This window comes from Vipera ursinii (assembly GCF_947247035.1).
Source record: "Vipera ursinii genome assembly, chromosome: Z".
Classification (NCBI taxonomy): Eukaryota; Metazoa; Chordata; class Lepidosauria; order Squamata; family Viperidae; genus Vipera; species Vipera ursinii.
Genome location: NC_139517.1, coordinates 19,310,176 through 19,328,526, shown reverse-complemented (window position 1 = coordinate 19,328,526; position 18,351 = coordinate 19,310,176). Strand labels below are relative to the sequence as shown.

At 42.1% G+C, this 18,351-nt stretch overlaps 2 protein-coding genes across 2 annotated transcripts in view; both read left to right on the top strand.

Annotated features, from left to right (window-relative positions):
* LOC310648833 (eukaryotic translation initiation factor 3 subunit C-like) overlaps window positions 1–973 on the top strand; it is a 28,156-nt gene extending 27,183 nt beyond the window's left edge. Inside the window, exons 20-21 of the mRNA XM_083376891.1 lie at window positions 260–422; window positions 791–973. Of these exons, the coding sequence (XP_083233017.1) occupies window positions 260–422; window positions 791–876 (249 nt within the window). The 3' untranslated portion in view covers window positions 877–973. The remainder of the gene's footprint in view (window positions 1–259; window positions 423–790) is intronic.
* A 4,346-nt stretch (window positions 974–5,319) lies between these two features.
* Window positions 5,320–18,221, top strand: PRODH2 (proline dehydrogenase 2). The gene is made up of 10 exons (XM_083376899.1): window positions 5,320–5,587; window positions 6,315–6,508; window positions 8,377–8,497; window positions 11,034–11,117; window positions 11,252–11,332; window positions 14,870–15,016; window positions 15,182–15,348; window positions 15,850–15,960; window positions 17,671–17,759; window positions 17,874–18,221. The coding sequence occupies exons 1-10, from the start codon at window positions 5,336–5,338 to the stop codon at window positions 18,041–18,043; spliced, it is 1,416 nt and encodes a 471-aa protein (XP_083233025.1). The 5' UTR covers window positions 5,320–5,335; the 3' UTR covers window positions 18,044–18,221.
* The last annotated feature ends 130 nt before the right edge of the window (window positions 18,222–18,351 follow it).

Here is an 18,351-nt window from a genome sequence, read left to right as displayed (position 1 = left end):
GCAGTTGTAAGTACCAGGGCGACCTGTGTTGGCAAGTACCCCTTCAAACAACCAAGATAATCATGATCCGAAGAGACCGATTCAGAATTTTGTAGTGGGTAGGAGGAGTAACAGCATTTGAGTCAGATTCAGTTCCATGCTGTGTAGAAATTTCATCCTGGTAGAGCTAGGAGGTCACGTGCCACATAGGAGGGAATCTCTCTCTTTTGAAGGATTGTCAGTGTGTACAAGCTCTTCTGTGCCTTTCAAACTTTCCTAGGCCTCCTTAGATCAGCCGACCCAGACAGTTGTGATGCATCGAACAGAGCCCACCGCCCAACAAAACCTGGCATTGCAGCTGGCTGAGAAGTTGGGCAGCCTTGTGGAAAACAACGAGAGGGTCTTTGATCAGAAGCAGGGCACGTATGGGGGCTACTTTCGGGGTAAGTTAAAGCCCAGGTGTCACTGGCACTTAACTGTTTTTCTCTCCACAGCACACAAACACACTCATGTCTGTACTCCCCATTACCAAGGGGGGAAAATGTTCCAGCAGCTGTGGAACAAAACCTTGAAAATATTTTGAAAGTTTACTGAGTATCTTATTTTTTCCTAGTGTTTTCCTAGTATCAGGGCACGAAGCCTCCATTCTTTTCATTATAGGATTCAAGTTCATCTTGTTTTTATTATCCCTCCAGCCAAGGGAAAGTACAGTTCATTGACCACGTCTGCTCTCTTCTTTCTGTTTTTGTTTGCTGTCTGCTCCTTTGCCAGCACCTTTAACCTCCTGATCGGCTCTTGTCTTATCTTGCAGACCAAAAGGATGGCTACCGTAAGAACGAAGGGGGCTACCTGCGGCGGGGAGGATATCGGCAGCAAGAACGTCAGAGCAACTACTAAACCCAGAGCCGCTTTAATTCAGTTCATTCGGAGGGAGAGAGATTACCAGTTACCATAATTCAAACACGTCCAATAAAAAGAACTTAGCTTAAAGAAAGTCTGTGTAGTGTCCTTGGGAATAGGCCATATAATAGGTATATAAGTCGAAGTGCTATTGCTATTATTTATCTGGTGAATGCATATTTTGCCCTAGCCCAGGGGTAGGCAACCTTGGCTCTTTTATGACTCATGGACTTCAACTCCCAGAATTCCTGAGCCAGCATGGCTCAGCTTGGAAACCTCTCCCTTTTCCCTCAGCATGGCTGGCTCAGGAATTCTGGGAGTTGAAGTCTACAAGTCATAAAGCAGCCTAGGCCTAGGCCAGGAGTAGACGACCTTGGCTCTTTTATGATTCGTGGACTTCAACTCCCAGAATTCCTGAGACAGCATGGCTCAGCTTGGAAACCCCTCCCTTTCCCCTCAGCGTGGCTTGCTCAGGAATTCTGGGAGTTGAAGTCCAGGAGTCATAAAAGAGCCAAGGTTGCCTACCCCTGGAATAGGCTAAGTAAATTAATTAAAGAGAATGACACGACTCATCAGGCTCCACTGCATTCCCAACCTTCAAGAGTTACTGTTTGGCCCTAGAATAAAAGAATTGACTGTAGCGTGGGATCTTGAGAAATCTTAGGACTGACGTTCTTTTCCCTTTCAATCTTAAGAGGATCAGAACTGCAAAAACAAGGAATTTCTCTCCAGCGAAGTGGTATTCTCAAAAATCAAGATCTGAAGAAACAACTCTTTTAAGTAGCCCTTGCTGGAGCATTACTCTATGCAGCTCTTGTGTTGAATGTATCTGGAAGCAAATAAACCATCTGTGTGAGGCATGACCGTTTGGCTTTAAAATAGTTTTGCTAGCTTTCTTTTTTTTTCTTCTAGAACAGCAGGGAGGCAAACCATATTGTAATTTGCAGGGGGGTTGTTTTTTCCCCCCAATAACAATCTTGCTGCCCTGTCCGTTTCATCAAGTCGGCTCTAAAATCTGTGAGAAATGGTTACTGTTTTACTCATCATGTAGAGTCATCCCCAGCAAGTCCCTTGAAATTCACAGCCTTAATGTTATTTGGAGGATGGTTGGCGAGTGGCTGATTTAGCAACAGACGAGTGGGACAGCCATCTGTTGGTTGAAAAAGTCATCCAATAATTTCCCTGGTTCACATGGAGATTTAAACTGAAATCTCTCCAGTCAAAGTCCCATCTGTTACAATATTAGACTTCATCCCTATTACTTATTAAGTACCACTAGTTTATTTATTGCATCCATATGCTTGTACAGTACCTAAAAAAGTGACATAGGCTTTGTATTTTTATCATCCACTCCAAATGGCCATTATCTTGCCTGCTGTCTCCGTTGCCTTTGCCACAACATAACCAGCCATGCAAACACTAAGGCCTTGTCAAAGCCTCTGCTTACAGCCTAGGGGAAATTGAGGGTTTATCTTTCAGCTTACTTGTAACATTGCTCTTGAAGCAATGTTGTCCAGTAGTTATTAAACTTAGAATTCAGTAAAACGCAAAAATACAGTTCCCAATAAGCATCGTGTCCGTACAATGTTATATTGGCAAGTCAGCCAGAGCTGTTTAAAAAGCATTTTAAAGCCTTCAAAACCGAAAGAAAAGGATAATGAAAGCTAAAATGGCAAATGTGTTAAAAATCATATTATTAAAAGCCAAACATTCGGTTAGCATTTTCAACAGGTACTAAAAGAATTCTAGAATATCTGTAGAGAGTGAGATACTTGAGACAGTACGTTTTCTTGATGGGATACCACCAAAAGAGCATCCTGACAATGGGGTGCTGCTTTGTCTCTTGATGGTGTGTGTGTGCCATTCTAGTTTTTAACTACCTTAGGAGGTAGTTAAGGCATTCAGCTGCACAGTGGGACTGTGACAGCTGGAACCTTAACCAACATGGATATTAAGAGTAATAGTACTATGAACTGCAGCTCCAGCATACTTGGAGAACAGATTTAGAAAAAATTCAACTATAAACTCAACTTCTCATTAAGTCAAAACTCAAATGATTTTGCATGTAATTTGAATTTCATTGCCATGGGGGGCATTTGATCCTTTTGCCCACTGAGTGGCCACTTCCTTATCTGGTCTGAGAGATCTTGGCAGACACAGCACGTAGCCATAGAGGAACATCAAAACCACGTTCTTCCCTCTAATTTTGCTCCGTTTTCAAGGTTCTCTTGTGTTTGGTTTCTCTACATGGGGATGCCCTTGAAGACCACTCGGAGGCTTCAGCTGGTGCAGAATGCGGCCGCGCGAGTTGTGATGGGGGTTTCCCGATACTCCCATGTAACACCTCTACTCCGCGAGCTGCATTGGCTTCCGGTTGCCCTCTGGGTGAGATTCAAGGTGCTGGTGATGACCTATAAAGCCCTAAATGGCTTGGGTCCGGGATATCTGAGGGAACACCTGCTGCCGGCATCAAGTTCCCTTCGTCCAGTGCGCTCCCACAGGGAGGGTCTTCTCAGGGTGCCACCGGTAAGAGATTGCCGGCGGGTAACACCCAGGGATAGGGCCTTCTCAGTGGGGGCGCCTGCCCTTTGGAACCAGCTGCCAGTGGAGCTGAGGACTGCCCCCGACCTCCGTTCATTCCGCCGGGGCCTGAAGACCTGGCTCTTCGAGCTCTCTGGCCCAGGCTGAGGATTAATCTTATTTTAACTGGGGTTTTATTTAGGCAGGGACACATATAATTTTTTTAAAATTTGTTTTTAATTTTTGTATTTTGGTTTTTTAATCACCCTGTAAACCGCCCTGAGTCCTTCGGGAAAGGGCGGTATATAAATGTAATAAAATAAATAAATAAATAAATAAAATAAAACAAGGCCTTCCATTATTTTTTTCCAAGTCGCCACAGAATGAAGGCTTTTTGTATAATTTTATTAAAGAATTTAAAAGATGTAAACTAATACAAAGTAAGATGCAGTAAGAAAAAAAAATCAAAGAGAAAGCTAAAAGTTCAAGAAGGGGAGAAGATACAAAGAAGTAGCTTCCAAACTTTACAATAGTTTAAAGTGCAATGATAAATTTGTCTCTTACTCTGTAGTTACAACATAAGTCATACAGCCATCTCAGCAAGTTCTATCACCTTCAGCAACCTCCATTGTGGAGAATGCCAAATCTTTCCATCTTTGAGTGTACAATAATCTTGCTTGTTTTCTTATCATGTACAAAAATAAAAAATAAAAGAATTTGGAGATGATCAGACTCTTTAGGAATGAATTCCAGGAGTCAAAAGTCCATCTTAAAAATTGCACAAAGGTTGGGAAACCCTGTTTGAGAGACGCCATCTCTCTGCTTGCAGCTAGCCTTTTTCAACCTGATGCCCACCAGTTTTGTTGAATATTAATCAGTAAAACATTTTGACTTTGTGTCTTCTGAGTGTAAAACAGAACACTGATGTTTTGATCTTACTAGAAGTGTTCTGAGCTTGAAACGGCCTGGACAATTCTAAAAGGGTCAGGAGAGCATATTTCTGGCAAAGTCGAAACAAGCTGCTTCAAACTCAAAAAAAGCTATCTCGGGTTCAAAATGTTTTAAATTTCAAATGGTTGTGCGCACTTGACAGCTTCGCTTTTGGTTTGCGTAGATAATTTGTAAAATGAGACAAATTGCTGATATTCCATTACAAAAAAATACTTATCAACAGAGCATTCTCCCCAGATTGTTAAGGGATGCTGACACCGGTTCTCGTCTGCCATATTTGCAAAGCCACCAGTTTGGAAGCATCTATTATTAAATTAATGGGGGGAAAGGTACAATAGCGAACTCCAAATGTGTAGGTGTCACAAATGACCTCCGTGGGATGAAGCCATAAATTTCCAAATCATTGTGAGGAGAGGAAATTGAATCTACTGATAATAAATACTTGAGAAAAAACTCCTATGAAATGGTGTGTTTTTTTTTTATTCTTGGAAGTCCTGGTAAGTTGGCCAACGATGAGAAATGCTCTGGAATATAGCTTGGCTCTATCTGGAGGAACATCAGTGCTTATTTCTGCTCTAAAGAAAGTAGAATCTCATGGGATGAAGGCACCTTCCCTAATCTGTGGCCTTCAGATATTTTGGTCTTCACCTTCCATAATTTCTCAGCTAACATCATCGCTAGGAATGATAAAAAACTGAAATCTGGAAACTATCAAGTTGCAGAAAAGAACAGAATAAGCCAATAAGGCTGAAATGCCAGGAATCTTGATGTTAATGAATGACTTCTCCATGGTGGGTTTTCTGCCCTAGTGATTTGCTTCCCACTTACCCCCAACAATGTGCTGAAACTGCACCTTACTGGCCTGTGTTTGCACTCTTTCCTCCACCCTCCCCATCTTTCCAGCTTGCTCCCATACACAATGGGATAAATGCCAGATGCTACGTTCTCAAAGGTGGCACTGTGACCTTCAGACTGAGCTGGTGGCATGCTGCATCGTGGGGCTCGTTTCTTGCACCGGAGGGCAGTAACCCTTTGGGGGCCCCAGGTGACAACCCACAAATCCTCATCTTCCAAGCCAGCCCCCGAAACCACTTCAAAGAAACCCCAATCTTCTTATAATTCACTGAACCTGGATGATGGGAAGGTTTTCCGCCTCAAGACCAAATGGGAACTCACTCGTGGACTGCTTGTCTTCTTTCTCTGTTCTTCTCCATGGCTGGTGCAGAGAGCACCAAAGGTAAGATTTTGACTCCTGATCTAACGTACCATCCCTTTTGTCTCAATCAACATTTGCAATCTTGGGTTTCTATGATGTGTGGTTGGAAGGATGTACCAGAGATTAATTTCAATGACTTTATCAGGAGATCAGTTTAATCTTGGTTTATTAAGTTTTGGAAGTCCCATTATCTTTCCATGTAAGTATGACCCTCGAATTTCCCCCAATGACTTAAGCTGAGTGCTTTATTGATTGGGGAAGTGATAAAGAGTTTTTAGAATAAATTATGAACTGAGTAATTTGTGTAAAATAAGTCACAGATTATTTGGGATACTTGCACAAATGATTAAAGATAGTTATGACATCTTCTTGCATAGATTGCAAGCTAATAATTGGTGTAAAGACTGACAAATGGCAATTGGGGGATGTTTTGGTGGACGAAAGTCCATTGTCCAGATGCACAAATTATATTCGTATTGGGAAAAATTATCTGTAGTCATTAATTTGCTAGCATGTAATCTATAGTTCATCTGTTATGTTTTTAGGTATCTCAAGATGGACTGCCACATTGAGCCTCAAAAATCCAGATAATCACTAGACGGAGGAAAAGGAATGTAAAAAATGCTCCTTGTTTCCATCTAATGGTTATCGGGATTTGGTAGTCTTACTCAAGGTTCTCTTTCCAAGCAAATACAGCTTCCCATCTGGAAATTGCCCACATATCTTATATTTCTCTTTGTCTTCCAAGCTCCTTTCTGTCACTCGACGCATACTGGGACGTCGTCTCTGGAGCTCTGCTCTTCGTCTTACTTTGTATGGGCAGTTTGTGGCTGGTGAAACCCAGAAAGAGATCAAAGAAACACTACAACGACTCCAACATTTGGGAGTCCGGCCTCTCCTTGCTGTCCCCATAGAGGAAGATGTAGGAGAGGAAAAAGAAGGGTGAGTATAGATGAAGGAAGGGTAATGCAGGTAATCTAGCAGGAGAGGAGTTTTTGCACAGATGGGGAAAAAAAGAAGATAGTGGTCTGACTTGTGTGCCAATTCTTGACCAGATGACCCCTGAATCTTATTTCAACCTTATTACGGATGTGCTTTTCACTGCATCTGAGCTTTATATAGTTGCTTGGGAGATAAATAAATAACTGAGATGGTAAAGCTATGTCTCTTGAGAAAGTCATCTTACCCTACCTAACAGTAGAGGTAATCTGGGAAAAACTTGGAGAACAGAGAGAGTGTACCTAGAAGAATACACATTTGCAGAAAGAGAATAAATTCATGGGACTGGGAGAACATTTTATGTGATCCTAATTGTGGATTTATTTTAGAATCGTTGGGATTCTGTTTTGATCGTGGGAGATGTACACACGGCAGCTCTGAATTTTTGTAGGCTATAAGGCCCTACCGTTTTGATTCAAGTTCTTAAAAAAGTTGTGCTTGTGAATCCATTAGTCTTGCCTCTATCCCCCCCCCCAAATATGTATGTGTATTATAACTATTCTAGTAATAAATAAGAGTGAATCTCATTTCCTATATTACACCATTCTTCAAACTTTATGTATTTGCTAGCTGGGAGATGATGGTAGATGTTTTCCAATCCATCTGGGGGACAATGGAGTGGGGGAAGGTTGCTTTATGGTACAAGAAATTAGCTAGCTGGCAGTTTGTGGCTTGTAAATCAATGAGGGGGTGTGTTACGGTGACAGGGAAAGCTCACACATCTCCTCAAAAGGTGAAAAGAGTCACACAAGTTTGCAGCTTAAGAGAAACATGATTCATACATCCTCTTCCGGTGTTTCCAGTATATTATTAAGACCATACAGAGTATCTACAACCTTGGCTTTCTGTTTCAGGAAGTGGTTATCAGGTGTTAAGGGTAATTTCTCACACTTTTAACTACAGTAAGCTTTGATGTAATACATGGAACCCTGTTACTCAAAACTGGAGGAAAAAATGAAACTAATTAGATTTTTCTCAGTTGAGTGAATAGAAAGTCCAGTTGGTCCAAAGATCAGTTTCCCAAATGACCAGCCAAATAAAGCCTGTCTTTTGTGCAGGAACTCCAGCAACTCTGAGTTTTGCTGGGAGATTTTGGAAACTCTGTTGAATTTTCCTGGTTAAGTATTATTCACAGTCTGATAATTAATTAATGTAAATCACCACTATCGTTATATGCAAGCTTCCCTAATCTGCTTCCCTCTCAAGGTCCTAAGGCTTCTTCAGAATTCCCACATCAGCACATCTCCAAGGAGAGTTAGTTTGGTGTAATGTTTAAGGCATCAGACTTGACACTGGGAGACCGTGAGTTCTAGTGCCACTTTAGCTACAATGCCAGCTGGGGGACCTTGGACCAGGCCTAAACTACAAAAAAAGAAGGCAATGGCAAACCATTTCTGAAATCTTGCAAAAAAACCCCCAAAACTGCAGGAACCTCTTCAGGCAGTCATCAGAAGTCAAGATTGACTTGCAAGTACATCAACAAACAAACAAACAAATAAACATCCCCAAGATGGCGATGGGTGGACTTCAATTCCCAGAATTCCTCAGCCAGCATAGGAATTCTGAGAGTTGGAAATCCACCTATCTTAAAGTTGCCACACTTAAGAAACACTGCTCCAAGCATGATAAACAGATGCAACACACTAGAATAGCATATACATATGGAAATGAATCCAGAGATTCATTTCTGGATTAGATAGATAAGACCTGGTGAGCATTAGATAGATAAGACCTGGTGAGCATCCAACAGAAGTACTGAAGCCCAGATCTAAAAGGGTTCCAGTGCCATCCTTCTGCTCTCTCCTCACCAGGGAAGGGTGGTATGACAAGAATGCCCAGTCCATGATTACTTGCCTGGATCTGTCAGTGGGGAGTGCCCCCAATCCCATGATGCAACTGAAGGTGACGGCCCTGATGGCAGCTGAACTCTGCGTGAGTACTGTAGGATGCATCAAGCAGGAGCTGTGGGGAGCACGGAGTTAGTTTATGTTTCGAAGACCATATTAACACAATTAGTTTTGCTCTGCAAACATCCAACCCAGGCAGTTGGCTTTACCAAGTTCTCCATCCCCTCCCGCCTCCTCCCCCTTCCCACCCCCCTCCGGAAAACAACTTAAAATGAAAGAGAAGCTGTTAATACAAGATTCCCCATTGCGGCACTCGTTGCTAAGGCCTGGTAGCATAGAACACGACTCCCAAAACACAGATTGGCTGAGGTGGCCAATTTAGCCATGTCTGCTGTGTGCCATTGTTATGAAGCCGAGACCCAGAATTGAAGTCCACGTGTCTTAAAATTGCCAGAGTTGAGAAGCACTATATTGTGGGAATAGAGTCGTTATCTCTGTTCCTTCTCATAACTAAGGGAAAAACAAAATATAAACTGAAAAAATATAATTATGGGTAGTCCTCGACTTATGACCAGTCATTTAGTGATGGGCTTCCCTGTGGGCACTTACTACCCAGATTCAAAGTTCCAACAGCTGCCCCCTCAACAGTCACATGACTACATTTGGCAACCTGCCTGCATTCACTGTCATTGTCAATGTTCTACAGTCACGTGACTTATCTTTTACAATGGTTTGGCTAGAAACCAGCAAAACACGGGTGCTCTCTTAGTGACCACCTGAAAAAAGGACGTAAAATTGGGTCAGTCTCATGAGTGACCCAATTTACAACCGTCACAACTCACGACTTTTATGGGCAGGCTCTATACCAGTGGTAGGCAACCTCGGTTCTTTTATGACTCATGGACTTCCATGCTGGCTCAGGAATTCTGGGAGTTGAAGTCCATGAGTCATAAAAGAGCCGAGGTTGCCTACCCCGCTCTATACAATAAAGTTGCAAAATTACTACGTGATACAGTGTGCTTATTTTGGCCAATGAAAAAACCTGTCTAGAATGGAGGGCTTTGAGTAAAATAAGATCTTTCTTATACAGGGAGCAGAAAGTTGCCAAACCAGGGCTTTTTTTGTCATAGAACGCTCAGAACGGAGTTCCGGGACCTTTTTTTGGATGGAACCTTGTAGGGTAGGCAAGGTGGGTTGTATGACATGTGTGAGTTCCGGCACCTTTTTCTTTTACAAAAAAAGCCCTGTGCCAAACTATGCTGCTTTGCACTGCAAGTGAAAAATGTAATCTCTGAAAGTTCATGATGGGTTCTTTTCTTTTCTTTTCTTATTAAATTCAAACTAAATTCAGTACTTCAGGAAAAGTAGCCCTATAGTCTCACTTATTGGGACTGGCAACTCTGTCACTGTGTGATACGGTTATGAAGCCAAACACTATGTGACCGTGATGGATTAAACAATATCATTTCCCATTTGTTTATTAAGTGAATCAACGTGAGTTGTTAAGTGAAACATCACATGACCGTGATTTGCAATTTTACTGCTGGCTTCTCCATTGACCTTGCTTGTTGAAAGTTGACTGTTGAAGCCCCTAAATATCAGTCATGTGTCTGTGGAGATGGCTGCAGTTTTCATAAAAAGTTATTTTCAGTGCCATTTTAAGCTTGAATGGTTGGTAAATAGGCAGTTGTTAAACAAGGTTTACCTCTAATCCAACACAGTCATCATGTAGCAACTACCTGAGACAATGACCCTTCACAAATACAGTGGTATTAAATGCTAATAAACAATCGTAAAAAAATAATTTTCCAATCACTTATGCCCAAATATCTGTGCCTAACAACAACACATGCCAGAGAGTCACACTGGAGCTGCTGCAAGAGAGAACTTTTATGTAAATGAGACACCAACAACCGGTGATCTTTGTAGCATGCCTTAGTCTCATGGTTCCCTTGCTGAGCATTTTGCTTACTGACCATTTTGCTGGAATAAATTGTGGCTCCTAAACAAGGAGAGGCTGTAAGTGTGCTGGATTTCAGCTTACAGGGAAAGTCAATAAACCTGCAAATAAAATATGCAAAGCTATAATACACATTTATTGGCAGGTTTAATGATCATTTAATGAACGGTTGTAACTGTTCAGAGTTACAACAACACTGAAAAAAGTCACTTACATGTGTTTCTCACATTTGCTACCTTTGCTACCTTTGCAGCATCCCTGTGATCAGGTTTTCAAAATGTGGATCCTTGGCCACTGGCTCATACTTATGACAATTGCAGTGTCCCAGGATCACGTCATCACTTTTGGTGACCTGACAAGCAAAGTCAGTGGGGAAGTCAGATACACTTCACAACCATGCTTCTAACTGAACAACAGCAGCGATCCACTTAATAACTGGCAAGAAAGGTCGTAAAATGGAGCCAAACTCACTTAACAAATGTCTCACTTAGCAACAGAAGCTTTGGGCTGAATCATGGTCCTAAGTCAAGGACTACCTTGACTTAAAAAAACAACAACAGAACAACCAGCATTCTCATTCCTAATTCTGCAGTATGGGATGAGAATGAAGACAGGCATTCTCTGATGTTATTGGGGATTCATTTATTTTCTCTCTTCACAGAAAACAATCACCCTGTGTTTACAAAACAAGCAGGGAATATCAGACCTCAGCATCGAAAGAGTCATGGCTGCCATGTCGGGACATGTGAGCAGATCCCCTTTCACCTTTTCTCATCTGTTTCCCAGTTTGCTTTGATTCTACCCTTTTCACTCAATGGACAATGAGTTGTTGTTTTTTTTTAAACGTATAAGTTGCCTGTTCTCTTCCATTGCCACCAGGAAGTGTCCTTCAGCTGCTTCAGCCAGGAAGAAAACCAGCATTTCCAAAAATCATTGAGGCGCCTGAATTCGGTAGCACAGGTACCAAACCAACTAAAGTTTTACACATGATGGTTTAGGGCGGGCCATGAAATGAAAAAGTTAATGGTTCTAACAACAGTATTAAAGTTTGAATTGCAAAGATATAACCTGTGTTGCCAACAACAGATGGAATACTGAGGCCTAATAATTAGGCTGGGCAGTGTTATCCTTTGGGCAGAGGCTTAACCTTACAGCAAATATCCATGATAACATATGTTCCTTGCCAGACATTAGCAGTCAAGATGAATCCCGACTGTACTGTGAGGTGGAATGAGCGGCCATGGTGGCATATAAAAAGTGAAGTCGGCAACCACAACCCCATGCTCAGAGTCCTGCCCTTTCAATATGAATGTTGCACTTAATTTTTTTGAAGCCCCTTGCCCTTCTCTCTTGTGTGCAGAAGGTTAAAAAACAGTCAGCTTTTCATTCATTTATCCTAATTTCACTGATGGAGAAAGGTGATTGAGATTGTCTACTTCCTGCCATGCTCGTGAGTCCATCGAAGCCCGGCACTCCACAAGCAATTCCATCAACACACACAATGACCTATAGTCGTCCTATGAACCCCTCAGAATCCAGATCAACTGCACAGACTAGCAGAGACAGCACTGACCCCCCCACAACTAACCCATACAAGCCCCCCAGCATTAGCAGTTCACCTCCCAATGACTCTGACCTGATGTAACCTCCCCATCACAAGACCCTCACTCGACACACCTACAGCTGAAGCCCTTGTAAAACAGAAGGACATTGACAGCAACATCCCCTAAACTCTGCTGAACAAAATGTTCAGAAACCAACCCACAAGCTCGGAGAACGAACCTTCCCCCTCATCCTACACCCGAGCTACAGATATTTGCCACTATTGCAATTGTCTACCTCAGTAACCAGAATGTTTTTCAGTCTTGGGGGTAATGTCCCTAAATTCCTTAAGTTGTAGGGTGGCATCCTTCTGAAGATCATATAAAAACCCATATTCAGAAGCAAAACAAAGAAAAATGATAATATTTTTAATACACAGAAGATGATGATAGATAGATAGATAGATAGATAGATAGATAGATAGATAGATAGATAAAATAGATAGATAGATAGATAAAATAGATAGATAGATAGATAGATAGATAGATAGATAGATAGATAGATAGATAGATGATAGATAGATAGATGATAGATAGATAGATAGATAGATGATGATAACCTTTATTGTCATTTTTTTTTACTGTGGGCACAACAGCACACATCAAAAATGAAATTTAGTTGCCTGCTCTCAAAGTGAAACACATACACGACACACAATGGATCACAATGGATTGCAGTTGCAATGAGAAATTAGAGAAGCTTCTGTCTTGAACAGTATGGCTGACATGGGCTCTTTTCCCACTATTGAGTTCTTGCCCATTCTTGAGTCAGCAAAGAACTCTCCAGTATAACATTTGCTGTCCCCCCTTTGCTGATCTTTATCCTGCACCTATCGCCTTTTCTTTGGGTTGCTGCCACATATGCTGATGACATGGGTGTAAGTTATGTGAAGCAAAGCAGTTGGTGTTGCCCTCTTGCTTTCTGAATGTCACCAGCTGGTGAGAAACCATCCAGAAATCAGGATGAGATGGATTAAACTTGGTGAGATAGCAAGGTTTCACAGATGGTTGGCTTTATTACATATATTAAAGAAGGGACCCACATAGGAAAAGAAGCAGAGGTGGCCACCTCTTTCAACATGGAGAAGAAGAAAAAGAATGGCAACAGGGAAAAATGCCAGTAATTTGAAGAGAGGAGATGTGCTTACACTAGCATGAAGTGGCCAACAAAAAATAATTGGGAACCACATCACTTATTACACACCTTAAAACTATCGTGGGTAGCTAAGCTAAAGGGGGGGAAATATGACTTTAAAATCAGAAGTTATGAATTAAACCTCTCTGATGCAAGGGCTGAAGACAAGGTGAAGGCAAGGTTATGGGGGGGGTGGGGTGGGCAAGGCATGACAGACAAAAGATGTTGCCCAGGCATGTTTGTTGTGTGATTAGATGCAAATGATGCCACAAAGTAAGCATAAGAAGGGAATCCAGGTATTTTTCAAACAGTATTATGATGCATTCTTCAGTTCTTCATGCAGGAGACTCTCAACAACTGTTCTTCAACTTGAATGCCTTTCAGAGCTGAACTACCATCCAGTCTAGCGAGAATGGCCAACTTCATTCTGCAAATTGTAATCCAAAATGATAATGATAACTTTATTGTCACTTTGAATGTACACCAATCGGCATACATCAAAATGAAATTTCGTTGCATACAGCTCTCAAAGGGTCACCACCTCCGATATATACTGCTTGTTCGTGGCCCACTCAAATTTCACATTGTCCATTTTAGTCTCTAGGGAGTGAACGATGGCACACAGGACAGATGGAAATGGGGCTCCATGTGAATTAGCCCTCAAATTCGCTTGTATTCTGACAACCTCGCCTTCTTTTCTGTTTCTGATCCTGACTCTTCCACCTTTTCCTTAAAGAGGCCTTGCTTCTTTTCGCCCTTGGAGCACGCTGCTGCCGCCGCCACCAACTCCTCCAAAAGCCTCTCTCTCTTCCTCTGGGCCTGCCGACAGCCTCATCCAGTTCCTTCACTCCATAAGCTCCAGGTCCTCTCCTCCTCTGCCTCCTCTGGAAACAGCCCTGATTTGCAATACAATCCATCACTGGGCCAGCAGTCAGATCTTGCTGCTGGTAGAACAAATTCAAACAGTGCCAACAACTTTTAATGGTCTCACCAACAGTTCCAAAACAACTAGAAACTATTTTCAGAACACAATATTACCTATCTCTGTTTTAGATATTACCAGATTTAGTGTCCTTCAGCTAATCAAATACGTTTTTGCATTTACTAAGCAAGCAGAAATAGGTAAAAGAAACTAGGTGAAGATCAAGAATACTGTATTTGGGATGCATAAAACCAAATTACTATTAGATGGGAGCAAAGAGACAGATTTTTTTTGTAACTTTTTCAGAAAAAAGGTGAACATCTCCCACCAAAGTATAACCCAGGTTTTAACTAAGTGCATTTAAAAATTATAAATTCTTCTTTTTGGAATGTATTTTGTATTGCAACTATAGAATTATTCAACCAGTAGATGGCAACGGTTAGTGCGCATCTATGGTTATAATCTATGGTTTATGTTCTGAGTAGAGTTTCCTGTTTCCTGTTATAGTCATACAGTTGAGCAGTAAGGCACATGGTGACTGTACTCTTTGTTTGCTCTGTGTTGCTTTAGATATAAAAAGAATTTCTAACACTGTTCTGCCATATATTTGATTCTTTTGGCTGCTGCTTGAAAATATCCATATGCAACATAATGTTCCACATCTCTATAGTTGGGAGAAAATGCCTTACAAACAACTGTTTTCAATGTTGGATTTATTCTTAAATCTCAATAGGTTTCTGGGGGATTGGATGGAACTAAATAACTCCAGTATCTGAAAGCTGAATAATCTGTCACATTTCTTCTTTATAAATCATGTGGCCTTTCTTCTCTCCATATAGTATGCTGTACAAAAAGGAGTCCGTGTTCTGGTAGATGCAGAATACACTTATATCAACCCTGCCTTGACGTTAGTGACTATCGCAATGATGGCTACTTGGAACACCCAAAAGCCTTGGATTTGGAACACATATCAAGCATATCTCAAGGTGGGTCTTTATTCCTGGAATCTCCTCCCCCTCATATTATATTCATCACATTTACTGGGAATCCAAAAAATGCACTCTAATTAGAACAATTAATTGATGTTAGGGGACTTTTTAAATAGTCCATAGTAGTTATTTTGTTGGTTGACTGGTTTTGTTTTCCTCCAGGACACTTTGGAGCATCTGAAGCAAGATGTGGCCATTGCAGAACGCTTGGGTGTATGCTTTGGAGTAAAGCTGGTCCGGGGGGCTTATCTGAACAAAGAACGGAAATTGGCAAAGGAAAAAGGGTACCCTGATCCTGTACAGCCCAGCTGGGAAGCTACCAACGAAAGGTGAGGACTTTTTCAATAGAACTGTTCTTTTGTTTTGAACCTTGGTTATGTTAGGTAAAGATAAAGGTTCCCCCACACATGCGTGCTAGTCGTTTCCGACTCTAGGGGCCGGTGCTCATCTCTGTTTCAAAGCCGAAGAGCCAGCACTTGTCTGAGGATGTGTCCGTGGTCATGTGGCCAGCATGACTAGACACCAAAGGCGCACGGAATGCTGTTACCTTCCCACCGTAGTGGTCCCTATTTTTCTACTTGCATTTTTACGTGCTTTCGAACTGCTAGGTTGGCAGAAGCTGGGACGAGTAACAGGTGCTCACACTGTTATGCGGCACTTGGGATTCGACCCGCCAAACTGCCGACCTTCTGATCGACAAGCTCAGCGTCCTAACCCACTGAGCCACCACGTCCCTATGGTTATGTTAGACTGTGTGCTAATTGTAAGGGTTCTGTTGGGAATCTCCTCTGTAGTAATGCCCCTCCTTTTTTGTTTACCTTGGCAAACAGTTACCAGCGTTGTCTGGATTTTGGCTTGGACCAAGTATCTCAAGTCAAGGAAAGATTTGAGATGATTGTGGCCACACACAATGAAGCCTCTGTGACACATGCTGTACAAAGGTATAGTAGGCGGGAAAGGAGTGAGGAGGAACTGAGTAATAAAACATCTACTAAAATGGTACATGATTCTGTGAACAAGCCCTTCCTACCTCTTGAAATGCTCTCCAAATCTCATGTGCAAGAAGCAAACTGAAAACCTGCCACGTGAAAACCAAGAGGAGGAGGAGAAATAAGGCAATAATCTGGGAACCCTGAACAATTTCATTTAGATCAGTGCTTCCCAAGCCATATGCCCTCCAGGTTTGTAAAGTTCAACCTTGTTTAGTCAGTAGGGACATTGCTCAGAATTCTGGGAGTTGGTCCATATAGCTGAAGACTGACAAGGTATTCGTTTGCCAGTACTTGAGGGGTTATGACAGGGAAAAGGGGACTGGCTTATTGTACAAAGCACCAGAACCAATGGACGGAAGCTTATTAAAGGAAGATCTAACTTGGAAGTAAGGAGACATTTTTTTGACAGTGAGATCAATTAATTATTGGAATAGCCCGCCTCCCAGAGTTGTGGGTGCTCCATCATTGGAAGTTTGGAAAAACAGACTGGACAGTCATTTGACCAGGATGGTATAAAGTCTTCTGCCTTGAATGGGGCGCGGGGTGGGGTGGGGGTTGGACCAGAAGCAACACAATTTTCACTCAAGGGTCGACCTCTTTTTCCATTTTAACACAACTGAGAGGAAAAGGTCACAATAAGGGGAGGCTTAAAAATATCAGTGCACATGTAAAGGCAAGTAGTCATTTGCTCTCCTCAAACCTGTGGGAAATTAGGCACAAAAGGGCAAACAAAAGAAACTAATATTTATGGGTGAGTGATTTGCATAAAGTAGCGGAGGGAGCCTCGAGCCCTCAAGATTTTGTTGAGTCACAATTCTCAGAATCTGTCACTTTCGGCTTTGCAGGCTGAGATACTGAGGGTTGACATTCAGCAAGATGAGAATTAGTTGGGTCTAGCAGTTAAGGCAGTGGCTAGAAACCAGGAGACTGAATTCTAGGCGAGCCTTAGGCATGAAAGCTGACTGAGTGACTTTGGGCTTGTCCAGGGGTAGGCAACCTTGGCTCTTTTATGACTCGTGGACTTCAACTCCCAGAATTCCTGAGCCAGCCATGCTGAGGGGAAAGGGAGAGGTTTCCAAGCTGAGCCACGCCCGGCTCAGGAATTCTGGGAGTTGAAGTCCACGAGTCATAAATACTCAGGTGCTGTGATAGGTCTATACCAGGGGTAGGCAACCTCAGCTCTTCCATGAGTCATAAAAGAGCCGAGGTTGCCTACCCTTTGGTCTATACCAGGGGTAGGCAACCTTGGCTCTTTTATGACTCGTGGACTTCAACTCCCAGAATTCCTGAGCCAGCTAGGCTGGCTCAGGAATTCTGGGAGTTGAAGTCCACGAGTCATAAAAAAGCCAGGGTTGCCTACCCCTGGGCTAGTCACTCTCTCTTAGCTCAACCCACCTGGAAGGGGTATTGTTGAGGGGAAAATAGGAGACAAGAGTATTAGATATGTTTGCCACCTTGAGTTATATATGAAACTGGCAAGATATAACAACAAGAACAACAACAATAATAATAATAACTGAAAGTTTTCAGGATGCCCATCTCCTTTATAAAAGCCTGAACTTATGCTTAAGCTAGAATTGTTTTGTAGCTTACAGTTTATGCTTTCTAGTCTACATTAAATTCATGCCCTTCGTTGCCTGTGTGTTTTATCTACTTAAGGATGTCAGAGATGGGCATCAACAAAACTGCTGGTCCCGTTAGCTTTGGGCAGCTGCTGGGTATGTGTGACCAGGTGTCCTTGGCACTAGGTGAGTCTTGCTCCATGCTCTTCATGACTTTTTCCTCACTTCCCTCTTTATTCCTGAGATATATTCACCTCCTTTCTTTCTCTAACTGTTTTTTTATCCTCTGGCCAAGTATAGGTCAGGCAGGTTACGCCATCTACAAATCTATCCCATATGGATCTGTGGAAGAGGTTATCCCTTACCTGATCCGGCGTGCTCATGAGAACCAGAGTGTGCTGCTCGGGATCCGAAAAGAACGAGATCTGCTTCTCTTGGAGCTGCGGAGACGGATTTTAAGGAGGCCCTGATGGAATTTGCATTAATTAAAGACCATCCCTTTTTTTCCCCCTAGAATCATAGGTGCTTCCAAACCAGGATCTAACAGACAGTTTAGATATTATGCTATTACATTTCTTAAACATCCTGTGCTTTCCTACTTGGCATTCCACTCCTTTTTCTATCGCAGGAGATCCATTAAAAACGGAAAGCGGGAATAGGTACCTAGCATTTTATTTGTTGTCAGTGTTAAGTCTGTTCCTGGTTACCTCAAACTTTATTAACCACTGTCATTTAATCATTCTCTAAAGTATTGATTTTGAAAAGCCTTGATGATCTA